Genomic DNA, 14082 nt, shown 5'->3' with positions numbered 1-14082 from the left:
GAGAGCATGACATGTTTGTGGAAATTGCACATAGTTTACTCTGACTGAGGGTGAGATAAAAGTGGGGAGGTGGCAGGAGGTGAGGCAGGAAAGATGACCAAGAACAGATCACGAAAAACCTTACGGAGCTCACAGAGGAGTTTAAACTTGATCCTTCGTCAGACCCTCCGTCCACATAATCTGGTTCCTCTGTTAAGCAGTCACGTAAATGTCTTTAAGAGCAGCAACAGGGAAAAGGGGAAAGAGGGCAGCGAATTGGCCTCAAATGAACTGGCATCTCTTTAAAGCAAATATTCCTCCTTGAGAATACTACATTAGTTAAACATGTGCCTTGCAAGATTCATTATTGCTTTACTTGTGTTCCCCGTTGGTTGTCTCATTCATTAAGCTGCTGATTAGCAACCCTGAACTCTTGTGTGCCCCACTCCCTGACTATTTTTGCGTTCCCTTCTCAATATACTGTGCTGGTCCCCCTGGGATGTAAACTCCAGGACCTGTCCCTGGCCTGCTCATGTTTGTTTCCTTTGCCCCTGGTGCCTGCCTCTGCTATAACATCTGTAGTATGTGTTAAGTAATCCTTAAGGTAACATTTTTATTATGTCATAAAAAGTGCATGGCAAATATATTATAACTTGTGGACTTTGTTTAAAAATGAACGGATAATTTATGGAGTGTGCCACATGAGCCTTGCTCCCCTCCCCATTTCGGCCGAGACTTGCTGCTCGTTTAGCCTCGCCTCCTATTGAGTGCTCCCACCCTGTGACATGCTGGGAAAGCAGACCCATGGTTGGCTAGAAATGACATCATAGTTTATGTACTCAATAAAAATTTAATTAAGTCATTACAGGAATTGCAGTCATCATTTAACCCTCTGATTTCTTCTGTTTAGTTTATTATTAAACATTCAGTAATACCAGTTACTAAATCCTGATGGCTTATAAATATCTGCATGAATTTTAATAGCTTAAATAAATGGGAAAATATGAGTAACTGATATACAAGGAACCTTTTCCTTGTGGTGGTGCTATATGTATGGGTTTTGTTTTGTTTTGTCCCCTGCATCGGCAGGCGGACTCTCAACTACTGCGCCACCAGGGAAGCCCCTTGAATAGATTTTTAAAATTAATTAATTAATTTATGGCTGCGTTGGGTCTTTGTTGCTGTGCATGGGCTTTCTCTAGTCGGTGGCGAGTGGTGGCTACTCTTCGTTGCGGTGCGAGGGCTTCTCATTGCGATGGCTTCTCTTGTTGCGGAGCACAGGCTCTAGGTACGCAGGCTTCGGTAGTTGTGGCACACGGGCTCAGTAGTTGTGGCGCATGGGCTTAGTTGCTCTGCGGCATGTGGGATCTTCCTGGACCAGGGCTCGAACCCGTGTCCCCTGCGTTGGCAGGCAGACTCTTAACCACTGCGCCACCAGGGAAGCCCCTTATGTATGGTTTTTTAATAAAAAGCAAAGCATTATGGAAAGGATAAGAGTTTAATAAGAGAACAACCCAATGCTAACCGGGGAGAGTTTCTCATCCGGTTTGTCCATCTATGTATTCATGGGCAGGGTGCTCCATATGGAATTATCTGGCAGTGAGGACACAGAACCTGCGCACCAGCAAACAAAAGCTTAAGTGAGGGAATAAGATCCCAACAGAGGTTCACCAGAGGGAATATCCAGCTCCCCTTGGCTGCTGGGCTGGCTAGAAGGGCCCTTCAGGGCGAGTCCAGTAGTTCAGGAAGCTGCTCTCACTTACCCTCACCTGTTGCCTACAGATCATGTGTCTGCACTGATGGAGCTTCCACCCTCTTCCAGGAAGGGCCCTTTTCATGATCTAATCCAGCCTGGGTGATGATATCTGAAAACCATTTCTAGCTGTGGCAGCTTGCCATCTCTTAGCTAGAGGTGAGGGGGAGAGGCAGCTTATAGGTCACTGGGGTTAGAATATAGGACCAGGAGGCAGAGGATCCTTGCTAATAAGGAATTCTACCTCTGCTCTCCATTCTTTCTGGGCAGTAGGCAGCCAGAATGCAGGTGCATCCCAAGAGGAGAAAGTATGTTTGTATGTAAATGAGCCTTGTTGGAAAGCTGGAATTGAAATTTGCAGATTAATGTGTTGGTGATCTCTGGAAGTGCCCTGCAGATGGTGAAATAGGGAAAGCATTCGTCCAGAAACCAGGTTCTTGTGACCTGCAGAACAAGTCCCTTCCCCTTTTGGGTCTCAGTTTACCATTTCCTCAGAGGGATGAGCTAGGTGATATCTGAGGGCTTTTCCAGCTCTAAAGCTTACTGGCTTGATGCAACACATAAGCCAGCTCTGCTGAGCAGGTTCAGTGAACGCTTACCTCTGAGAGATGCTGCCTTTGTGCTTGACTTCTCTGACATTGTCCTTTTGTGGCTCTGGTTCTTCTTGCACAGTTAGGAGAACGACTAGTATGGGAGTAGGGAGAGCCTCAAGATGGGCATCAACAGATCTGGGTTGTAGTCCCATCCTCTCATTACAGAAGGAATTAACTCTAGCTCTGGCTTGTTCCTTGATTCTTCTTTTACCTTAGCCCATTCTGAAAGATGGTGCAGTAAGAAGTTTGGCAGTTCTGAAATTTCAGAAACATGGAAGGTACTCAGCAGTAAAAAAAAGGAAACAAACAAAAGGATATTATTGGATAGCACACACTATGTGTGGTACTCAGGCCTTGTGAGGATTCAGTCATCAGCATGCCAGTCTTAAACCCTGCTCTGGCCAGGCCCTGGCCTAGGTGTCAGGGGTGCTGAGATTCATCAGACAGAGTTTCTTAGGACCTTTGAGCAGCTCACAAACTAGTGGGAGAGACAGGTACAAGAACAACTCTAAGCTGTGTTGTGCCCCCAGGAGAAGTGTAGACAGAAAGCTCTGGGAACACAGAGGATGGATGGCTGTTTTGGCCTAGGGTGAAGGTGGGGTGGGAAAGGTCATGGATTTCATAAACAGCTGCATCCAATCTCACATTTTCCAGTCTTGAGCTTCACAGTTCTCTTTCCCTTTTTGAAAATTGTCCATGACTATAAAGTATTGGAGCTGGTTTTAGTTTTATATAAACAAACCAGAAGGTATTACTCATAATTCCTTGCATTTGCAGAGCACTTTGCAGCTTACCAAGGCTTTCAGTGTACATTGTGGAGTGAATGAATGAATGAGTGAATGAAGTACATGCTAATTCATTTGCTCTACAAACCAGCTCCCTGTATAGGGCATTTAAAAGACAAGGACAGGGCTTTCCTGGTGGTGCAGTGGTTGAGAGTACGCCTGCCAATGCAGGGGACATGGGTTCGTGCCCCGGTCCGGGAAGATCCCACATGCCGCGGAGTGGCTGGGCCCGTGAGCCATGGCCGCTGAGCCTGCACGTCCGGAGCCTGTGCCACAACAGTGAGAGGTCCGCGTACCACACGCACACAAAAAAGACAAGGACATAGACTCAGAGTGGTTACTTGACTTGCCCAAGATCACGTCCTATGTATACAGCAGAATTATGACTTGAACCCAGTTTTCTGACTAAATCCAGATCCTTTCACTACTCCTTTCTGCCCTCCTTCAGAGACCAGTTATGAACCACCGGATGAAATCATTCAGTATTTGATTTATTATCCAAAGTAAAATTATCTTCCTGCAGGCAGGAACCTGATGGAATGTCAGGCACATGGACTTTGGATTCAGACTGACCTGGAGGATTTATCACTAATTTTCTGTGGGATCTAGAGCAAGTCACTTCACCTGTTTGAGTCTCAGTTTTCTGTGTCTTTAAAAGCATGACTATAGCATATCTGCCTCTGAGCCCCGGTGACAGTTAGAGGAGATGATGTCCATAAAGCATCTGGCCCATAACAGGTGCTCAGTAAATGGAGGAGATGATGGTGGGCAATGGTCATGGTTGTTAAGCACAAATCTTATTCTCCATGTAAAGTTCCAGATGACTTCGGGGTGTTTCTAAAACTTGTCAGTTTAAATAGTCAACGAGTCCTTTCTATGTATTACACGTTACACCAGCTTTTCTGCTGGGATCCCAGAGAGGAATGAAATACGGTACCCTTTCCTTTCGCATATTCCCAGAGGTCAAAGTTTTATCCTATTGAAGAGATTCCGTGAACTGCACTCTAGGTTCTGAAGGCTCACTGGCTATTCTCTGAGAGGAGTTCTACCTGAGTCTCCATGGTCTCACTGGCATTGCATTTCTAAAACAGTCCATTCACATTAACAGTCTTACTTCTCCAGCCCGTCTTATTCTACCCTCCTGTCCACAGCCTCAGGGGCCCACCTTTCTCCTCAGCATCTCACTCACAGCCCTGCCTCTCTTCCTCCTCTTCCCACCTCTGACCACTTGCTTCTTTTGTCCTTTCACTACAACAGGCTCCTTTGAGTAACCCTTAAGACGTTTCCTAAGCTGGTCCCAACCTACCTTTCCAGTGTTCCTGCCCATTCACCCTCCCTGGCACTCCCCATTTTCTTTCCTGCCCCTGCACTTTGTACAGCTTATTCCCTATGTCTAGAATGTCCTCTTTCCTCCCCCCAACCCTCTCTTGTCAGACTCCTCCTCCTCTGAGGTCCACTTAAACATTACCTCCTAGAGAATTCTTCCCAGCCCCACCAAGTGGAGACCATTGTACTGAAATGTATTTATCACTCACCACCTTTGGGATAGAATTTGAGGCAGTACGTTGCAGTGTGATTATTTTCTACATGTCTGTGTTTACTAGACTGTGTGCTCCTCCAGTCAAGAAACGTTTCTTTTAATTTGTGTTCATAGTATCTAGCACAAAGCCTGACGCGTAGTTGGGGCTCAGTTCATAAAACTGAGTTACTGCTTTGTATAATTTGGGACCAGCATCTAAAAGAAGCTGTCAAGTTGGGGAGAATCCTGACAGATCAGGGAAATGAGGATGGACTGGCAGTTTGACCTGTTAGGGGCCCTCTTTCTCTGTTCTGCTAAGTTAAGAGCCAAAAATCATACTTTTTGGTTTTTTCCTTTCTTTCATACTTTTGTTTTTGCCATTTTGTTTCTGTAGGTTAATTCCTATATCCTGAAGAAGAACATGATGCTTATGACAAATAATTTCTATGTGGCAATCTTGGGATATGATGAGGTAAGCTTACTTACCAAGCCTTAGGCAGAACAGTGGCCTCCCCCAACAAAGGCATTTGATGAGAGCCTCTGAGAGAAGCTTCAGGGGCCACCATCACTGCCTGCCATTATGGCTTAGTATTTTACTGTTTCCTCACCTTCACTGACTCAGCAACTAGAATGAGTGTGCCCAGCAGTTTGCCTAGCACTTGAGAAAGAAAGCACTAGGTAATATGGTCAGATCATTCAACTAGTCGGCATTTACTGAGTGCCTGTGGAGTGCTGGATGGAGGGACAAAGGCAAATCAGTCACAGTCTCAGCCCCAGATGCGTTCAGAGAGAGGAAGACATGCACACATCAACATCACGGTCAAATCACACACTTTTTTGGGGGTTTAATTATAAAAACAATACATACTCATTTAAAAAATTCATAAAACTCTGCATAAATGGTTGAAATAAAAAATAAAAGGGCCCTTTCCTCTCCTGCCCAATTCTCTGTCCCAGAGGAAAACTTTGTTAATAGTTTATTGGGTGTCCTTACAAGTGTTACCTGTGCACACACAAGCACCTATGTATTTATTTTCTTCATGCAAATGTAAGTTACACTGCATATACTACTATTCTGCAAATTGCTTTTTTCACTGAGCAATACATCTTGGGTATCCTTCTACATGAGAACATTTAGATCTATCTCATTTTTTATTGTAAAATTTACATAACATAAAATTTACCGTTTTTAAGTGTACATTTTAGTGGCATTAAGTACATTCACATTGTAGAGCAGCCATCACCACCATCCATCTCCAGGACTTTTCCTGATCTTCCCAGATTGAAGCTCTGTCCCCGTTAAATACTATTCTCCTATTCTCTCCCCCGCACCAGCCCCTGGGAACCACTCTTCTGCTTTCTGTCTCTGTGGTTTTGACTATTCTAAGTACCTCATGTAAGTGGAGTCGTACAGTTTTTGTTCTTTTCTGATCGGCTTATTTCACTTAGCATAATGTCTTCAAGATTCATCCATGTTGTAGCATCTCTCTCATCTTTTTCTCCTCAACTGTTATAGAAATTTCAGACACATGGAAAAGGCAAAAGAATGGTGTAATGAACCCGTATGCATACTACCAGGATTCATCATACCTCATCTTTTTAACAAACCATGTGCTTTTATATTCATTTTGTGATTACCTTCAGATTTAATGCAAGCATCACCCCTTCTGGGACACAGGCCCAAGAACTTCCCCCAGGCTCAACGCCTTCTGCCCTTCCTGGGCTCCACAGCACTTGCTGCATTAGCATTAACTGTCACCCCACTGGGTGAGGATTTCTCCTGTGTAGTTGCAGTGCCTACTCTGTATTTCTGTTGCCTGGCATGGGGCTTGGCACATGGCAGGTGAAGAGTGAAGAAGGGAAGAAATGCATAAAGGATGAAAGTAAGAAACTAGAGTTCAGGCTGGAGGAAATGTTATCAGCCTGTAGATAATAATTAAAGCCAGGACATGAGCTTACAAAAAAATTAAGTTAAATGATTTGCTTAGGGTCATAGGACTAGTTAAAATTGAGGTTTCCCAATTCCCAGTCTACTAAATATCCTCAGTTATTAGAGAGCAATTAAGACTGCATACTGCATACATCATGAAAATATGAGCTTTGTGGGGTGGGAATTGAGAAACACTGCTTAAATCTATGCATCAGTTGTTAAATTAGATACATTCTGATTTCAGAAACCTTACAGTATATAAAAGAACAAGGCTTAGAATTGAAGAAATATAATTTTCTTTCTCTTAACATTTGTTTGCGGTCTTTATTGCAGATGGCTCAGTTGTTTCCTTTCACCCACATTAATAAAGATGTTCTGTCCCCCCATGCCAAATCCATCTTGGCAGAGCCATCTTAGAAACATGCTTGAGTGCAAGAGTCACCTGGGGTGCTTTTAAAATCTGATTATTGAGAACGGCACTAAATATTCCAATTCAGGGCTTCCCTGGTGGCGCAGTGGTTGAGAGTCCGCCTGCCGATGCAGGGGACACGGGTTCGTGCCCCGGTCCGGGAAGATCCCACATGCCGTGGAGCGGCTAGGCCCGTGAGCCGTGGTCGCTGGGCCTGCACGTCCGGAGCCTGTGCTCCGCAACGGGAGAGGTCAAAACAGTGAGAGGCCCGCGTACCTCAAAAAAAAAAAAAATATATATATATATTCCAATTCAATGGGAGTGGGGCCTGGTGTTTCAACAAGCACACCAGGTGACTTTTCAGAGTGGGAAAGTTTGGGAAATAGACTAATTACCTGGGACACTTTAGAAATACCATTATTTGGGCCCTGTCCCTCAGAAGTTCTGGATTTAACTGTAGGTGGGCATCTGTAGTTTTAAAAGTTCCCCAGGTAATTTAAAGGTATAATTCTGGAACAGGTTTTCTTATATTTTAGTGTGCATGCAGATCATCTGGAGTCCTAGGTAAAATTCAGATTCTGACCCAGCAGGTCTGAGGTGAGGCCTGCGATTCTGCGTGGCCCACGAGCTGTAGGGGATGTGCAGCCATTCTGCAGGCCACACTGGGAGTCACAACGTTCTAGAGCTGTGCTTTCCAGTACTAGCCACATGTGGCTGTTTTGATTTAAATTCATTAAAATTGAAAATGCAGTTCTTCAGTCACACTGGTTACATTTCAGGTGCTCAGTACTTGTTTGTGGCTAGTAGTGGCTACTGTGTTGGGCAGTGCAGCTGTAGATTGTTTCCATCATCACAGAAAGTTCGATTGGACAAGTGCTGTTCTACAGCACCCTTTTCCTAGAATCTTGCTTGGATTGTGCCCCAACCCTGAACACTTTTGGAACCTTCCTGTTTTCTACTACATTAGGTCCAAATTCCTCCATGGAACTTCCGGGCCTTCTGTGAACTGTCCCCATTTGTGACATGTCCTGTCCACCTTTATCTCCCATGGCCCTCCAGTGTGTAGCCTTCTTTCTGAGTGAGACCATTTGCCTCACTGCTCCACAGATATGCCGTGTCTGACTGAGGCTGTCCTGGACAACCAGGTGTCGGGGGCAGTAGCTGAGGCTGTCAGCTTTGAACCTGAGGATTTCAGGGTCTCACAACTGGTAGGCATTCTCTCTGTAAATGTTCAGTGAACTAATATTATTCTCTCTTGCTTAGAATGTCCTGTAGCTCTCCAAATAGTCTCCATTCTTAAGGTCCCCTTCTCCACAGAGCTTTCCCTGACCTCTCTAGGTCTGTGTTTTTTCACCCTGAATTTCAATATCCATCCATCCATTTAATAGGTATTTATTAAGTGCCTACCATGTGTGATGCACTGGGGATATGCTGGTAAATAAAACAAACATGGTCTGATTCTTTCCTACCAGAGCTTATCTCTTAATGGAGAGACAGGCGGTAAATAAGTAAACAAGCAAATAAATATCTAATTACAAATAGAGCACAGTGATAGAGAATAACGGGGTGGGTGTACTTAGTGTGGACTGGGAAGGTCTCTGAGGAGTTTTCATAGAAGCTAAGACTGAAGATTGAGGAACCAACCATGTCTTGACTATTCCTCAGAGTCTCCTGTACAGATTAGCATTTGTTCATTCTCCAGGATTTAATTCTGTGCTGCTGTTTGATGTGCTCTAGCTTTGTCCCTTAACTAGGTGGCAAGCTGCTTGTGAGCTGTGACCGTATCACTGTGACTCTGTGTTCTTACCATCGTGCTAAGCACGTAGTGGTGTCAGATCAGCCCTCACTGAGTGAGGCTCCACCACTTTAAACTCTTAACTATAACCAGGGTCCTCCGGGGCCAGGACAGTCCCTTTGGCTGCCTCTCAGTTACTCTAGGCCTAGGTGTCTCAATTTCCTGAAGGATGCTTTTTTTGTATAGTGAGGGAAAACAAGTAGGCATCCCAGTAGATTGTGGGAAAATTGCTATGCAAACTAATTTTTGCCTCCTAGGCACCCCTTTTTCTTTCCCGCTTCCTCTCTCAGACCAGTTTGTTTTCACTGACTTACTAGAAGTGTGGTGGAAAGAAGGCAGAAGTTGGGTTTGTTGATTTATTCAGCCATTTGTGTTGCACTCCCACTCTGTGCCAGGTACCGCATCCTGACTAGAGCCAGTCAGCATCATCCCTTGACCTCACCAGTGCATTCTGGTTCCAAATCTACCACCAATTAGCTAGAGAGGCTCTAAGCCTCAGTGTACTTACCTTTCCAACGAGGGTAATAGCATCTGTTCTTCCTGGCATACCTCGCCATCAGAGCCAGGTGTGTGAAGGATCTCTGACAGTCTGGAACAGTCAGGTTGCTATCATTGTTAATCTGAGTTCTGAGTCATCCTTTTCCTTCTGACTGATTATGGACTTGGCCCTTCCCAGCCATCTCACCCATCGCCAAGGCTGCCTGTTTGCGGCAGGCCGTGGCTCCCGGGGCTTTTGCTGTCCTGTGCTCTGGGCTCATTTTCTAAGTCCTTATAACACTCGCTCCCACTCGTGTTCCCTCTCGTGTAGCGTATGTGAGTCGCTGCCAGCAGCACTGCGGCATGTGCCCAGGGCACTTCAGACACAGGCAGGCTGTTGTGTTAGCAAATAGCTTGGAGAACAGTGATGTGCCTGAGCTTGTCCTTGGCTCCTGTCCCCATCTGCCAGAAGAAGCTGGTTTTCCCGACTCAGCCATTGTGCCAGGACAGTCTCTTGGAATTGTAGGGGTGTTTAGCAGAGGGCATTTGGGACAGGCGGACGGTTTTTCCACCAAACTGTCAGTACCCCATACTGGACATGGCCCTTCCTGGCAGCAGGCCTAAAGCCAGACCTCATGTACTGCAGTGCCTTGGGGGCCAGACCACAGCATGACATCGAATAAGTGATCCTGGCTCTTTGTGTAATGATTTATCACTTACAGAGCCTTTCATGGCCATTGTCTCTTAATTCTCACAACTCTGTGGGATAGGTTTTAGTTTGCTTGTTTAGGTTGTGAGAAACTGAGGCTCAGAAAGGGCTAGTGGCTTTCCAAAGGCCACATAGCTATCAAGTGCCCGAGCTGCCATTTGAACTCAGGTGGTCCGATCCCCAGATCTCACTGTTGTTTCAACTGTGTTCACAGCTGCATGCCAAAACAAGCTCCTAATCTTTGTACCTAGCATAGTGCACTTAGCAAAACACCTGTGTGTTATCTCTTATCATTCAAAGGTGCTGTAAGTAGGGCAGGCATTTTAGTCTCTGTTTAATAGATGAGAAGGTCAAGACTCAGCTTTATTAAATTGCCCACCGTCTCTGAGCTTGGTACTGGCAAGGCCAGGACTTGATCCCGTCTTCTACTGACTTCCAAGCCCCAGTCAGCACTTTGTCTGGTTCCGTACACTACCTTGGCACCTGGACAGAGCAACTTCTCAGGGCCTTTCCCTTTAGTCACCCTTGCCCAGGAAGCAAGACCCTCCTCTCTCCCTCCTCAGAGCTCCAAGTTAGAAAATGGCCCTAGTCCAGGATGAAGGTCTCTGTGATATTTGGGCTTCCCAACAGAGCTCTCTCTCCTCTGTGCCAGAACCGCCGACGTTAGGCACACACAGGCTCTGAGCATTCCCCTGGGGCCTATGGCTATCCTGCCGAGCAGGCTGTTCCTCTGCTTAGGGAGAGGCTGGGCCAGCCATAGCCAGCCCAGAGCTGGGTGACAGTGAGGCCAAGGTACCTGGCTCTCATCGCTAAAGAGCTAGCTGCCTTGCAGATGTGTGTCCTTGGACCAGGGGAGAAGGTGCAACCTACACTCACCTCTGTTCTTGGGAAGAAATATATACTCACAGTACTCCATGCCCATTCCTTGTGGACGGCAGTGGAACCACTGCTGCTCCCATCTCTCTTCTCTGCCTCTCAGGTGTTGCCTGGGCCTGGGCAGGCTGTAGAGGGAGTTGTGGCCTAGGAGGGTCCATCAGACATGTGCCCCATCTCTGTATCAACCTTATTAGCCAGTCACTTGGCCCCTCTGGGTCCCATGTTCTTCGCCTATATAAAATGAAGGGGTCAGACCAGATGCTCTCTGAAGACCCCTTCCAAGCTCTACCAAGTAGCTGCCCCATTTCTCTCTCATGGTATCTGTAAGGTCCCTCTGAGCTGATTTTGTGTTGCTAGCGTGTTCACAGTATCCGCAGCTTTTGTGTCCTGGCTCTGCCACATGCACCAGAAGAACAGTTGTGCTGTGTATTCTAGGGGGTCCTTTCAGATGATCGTGGGCTGGCTGCTGCCCTCTGGAGAACCTTCTTTAACCAGAAATGTGAAGACCCTCGACAACTTGAATTGTTGGTGGAGTATGTGAGGAAACAGGTGAGCAGTCCTTCCCCTCCCCTCCAGAGCCTCCTGGACAACAGGTCCTTCCTGAGGTCTGTGGATGTTGGACTTTCAGAGGATCATGAGAGGTTGAGTTCCCAGAGTCCAGTCTGAGGGAATTCTGACCAGATCATGTCAGCAGTGGGCACCGATCAAGAACACCTTCTGTGGATCCAGCCATGAGCCAGGTCAGGGGTCAGGGAGTAGGAATAGAAGAATAAAGGGCACCGAGAAGTCTGCTGCTTTTATAAACCTGTTGTCTCCCATTCACTGCACATTCGACTGTCTGCTGTGTGCACAGTGCTGTACTGATCCTGGGCACACACAGTCCTCCTGTAAGATAGCAGCACGGGGTACAGTAAAGCTCCCCTTAGGTACCCACTTTGAGCCCCAGGATTCATGTTTCCAGCTCCTGGCTTCCAACAGGATTGGGCTCCAGGCAGCATTCCACAACATCCTGTAAGCCTCTTCCCACTGGGTGCTCTCTGTCATCAAGCAGAGTCCCCCTGCTTCATTCCTCACCCCTCTGGCTGCCCAGGGCTCCCTGACACCGAAGCTTCTCAGAGAAAGCTCCAGGGTGAGGACTGCTTAACTGCATAGTTTTCCTCGAGCCCAGGAAGAATTCACTCCTGTGCTCTCTGCCCCCGGATCCTGTATTGATGGGAAATCCATACATTATAGATGAGGGAGAGCTGAGTGGCAGGGAAGAGGCACATGTAGGCTTTCCCAGGGTCTCCCAGTGAGTCAGGCTGTGCAGCTGGTCTAGAGCCCCCAGCTGGGTGATTCATGCAGCCACTAGAGGCCTCAGCTGCTCCAGACCGCTCATCAGCTCAGGCTGTCCCATGAGTCACACCTTTGCTTCACGGGCCTGGCCGCTGGAGCCAAAGGGGCCTCACCTCACAGTTATTCTCTTATTCACCTGTATCCACGGCCTTCAAGCCTCCAACAGCCAGGAGAGGGAAGGCCAGGCTCTGGCTCCAAGGAGAAGACAGGGCCAGCAGGCCCAGCTGGTTGATTACTGGAAAACTACATACTAAGGCTCTTCAGAGGGTAGAGAACCCCAGAAGCCAGGACTGCTGTTTGACCGTTCTTCAAATCTGCCAGATCCGGGAAGAAGGCACTGTGGCCAGAGGACCCCACCCACAGAGAATTCTGAGACTCACACTGTTGACTCAACTCGCCCTCAGACAGGAGTAGCAACTGGCAGAGCAAATGCTGTGTTTTCTGAGAGACCAGCCCAACTTTTCCATCTACCGTTGTGGGCTTGTGCCAGGGGCCACAACAAGGGCACAGCTGGGACCTCTCCGAGGGCCCTGAAGGAAGGGGCTGCCACACCAATAAGAAGGCCCAGATTGCCCCAGTGAGAGGCAGTCACTAGGAAAACAGTGATGGAGCTCTTAGGGAAGCAGTGAGCTCTGATGGGGACCCAGTTCTGTCAGCAAACCTTTTGAGCACCTATTCTACCAGCCTCTCTGTTGAGAAAGCAGAAATTAGTAAGACCCAGCCCTGCCCTCAAGGATCCAGCTCATGATTTGGCAAGGAAGCCAGTCAGGCACAAGGCTAACCCTGGAGTAAGTCAGTCTGCGATGTATACAGGCAGGAGCAGAGTCTATGAAAGGCTAAAGAAAGGAGGGACTAAGTCTGACCGAGTGGATCGGGGAAGGCCAGGAGGCTAGTCCTGGGCCATGATGCCAGTTGGTCTGGTAGATGGCCTGAGGCCCAGTCAGAGATCATGCTGAGATTTTCAACCCAGGAGATGGGCATAGTGGTGGCATTAAGGACAGAAATGGAGTAACTGGAAAGAGGAGTGGCTTTTAGATGAGATAACAGGTCAGTTGACCTCCTTGCACTGGAGACATGTGGAAATCCAGGCCCGAGGGGTGTGTGTGAGAGACTGGGGGTGAGTGTGAGGGTCTGCAGCCTAAAAACAAAGCAGCGGGAGTGAAGGAATTCTTGGAAGAGGGAGTCAATGCAAGGCCTAAGATGAGGCCTTTGGACTCCTGCCACCTCTCCTTTCCTCCCAGTTGCCTTCTTACCCTCAAATGGAGCCTCATCTTTCTGAATCCAGTGCTGACTCCTGCTCTGATCCAGCTCTCGCCCTAGAGATTGCCTGTGCACTTGAAAGCATTTGTCCTTATTCATCTCCTTACCAGCAGAAGCCTGGGAATCCTCCCAGAGGTGGCCTTTATCGCCTAAGACTTGCCACTTGTTAGAGCACCTGCCTCTTGCAAAACTGCCCGACCACACCTCCCTGCAGCTGCTCCTGTTCTCCATCACAGGTGTCCCCTCTCCGCATTGTTCAGGGAGATAAACTCCCTCAGTCATCCTAGAGGGGTGAAGCTGGGGCCCACTAACCATGGTGTCAGGGCTCACTAGAGGACAGTAGAAGCATACACATTTTTTTTTTTAAGTTCCAGTGACTAGCAGTGTCCTTCATCCTGTGGGGTACACGTTACTATTATGGGCCCCTTTCTCAGACAAGGGAACTTAAATCTCCGAGAAGGGAATTGGCTCACCTTGGGTAACATTGCTACCCTGAATGGACAATCAGACACACAGTTCTGGTCCACAAAGTCAGGGCTTGTGTGTCAGACATTTGTCCATTCAGAGGCACAATGGGGAATTCCCTAAAGCCTGAGAAAGCTTCCTTAGTGACTTGTTTCTTCGAACGCCCTTAAATGAAATAATCCGGGAGATCAGAGGCC

General features: G+C 47.3%; 1 protein-coding gene across 2 annotated transcripts in view; it reads left to right on the top strand.

The window, feature by feature from the left end:
* Nucleotides 1-14082, top strand: part of UQCC1 (ubiquinol-cytochrome c reductase complex assembly factor 1) — a 90927-nt gene that overhangs the window by 75333 nt on the left and 1512 nt on the right. The window contains exons 8-9 of one of the 2 annotated variants that reach the window (XM_024743202.1): nt 5024-5101; nt 11261-11374. In XM_024743202.1, coding sequence (XP_024598970.1) covers nt 5024-5101; nt 11261-11374 — 192 coding nt within the window. The remainder of the gene's footprint in view (nt 1-5023; nt 5102-11260; nt 11375-14082) is intronic. The other variant, XM_024743203.1, reaches the window with a different exon arrangement.

Source organism: Neophocaena asiaeorientalis, unplaced genomic scaffold (genome assembly GCF_003031525.2).
Source record: "Neophocaena asiaeorientalis asiaeorientalis breed wild unplaced genomic scaffold, Neophocaena_asiaeorientalis_V1.1 scaffold82, whole genome shotgun sequence".
Classification (NCBI taxonomy): domain Eukaryota; kingdom Metazoa; phylum Chordata; class Mammalia; order Artiodactyla; family Phocoenidae; genus Neophocaena; species Neophocaena asiaeorientalis.
Note: the sequence above shows the minus strand (reverse complement) of the source record. Positions and strands in the feature narration are given on the sequence as shown.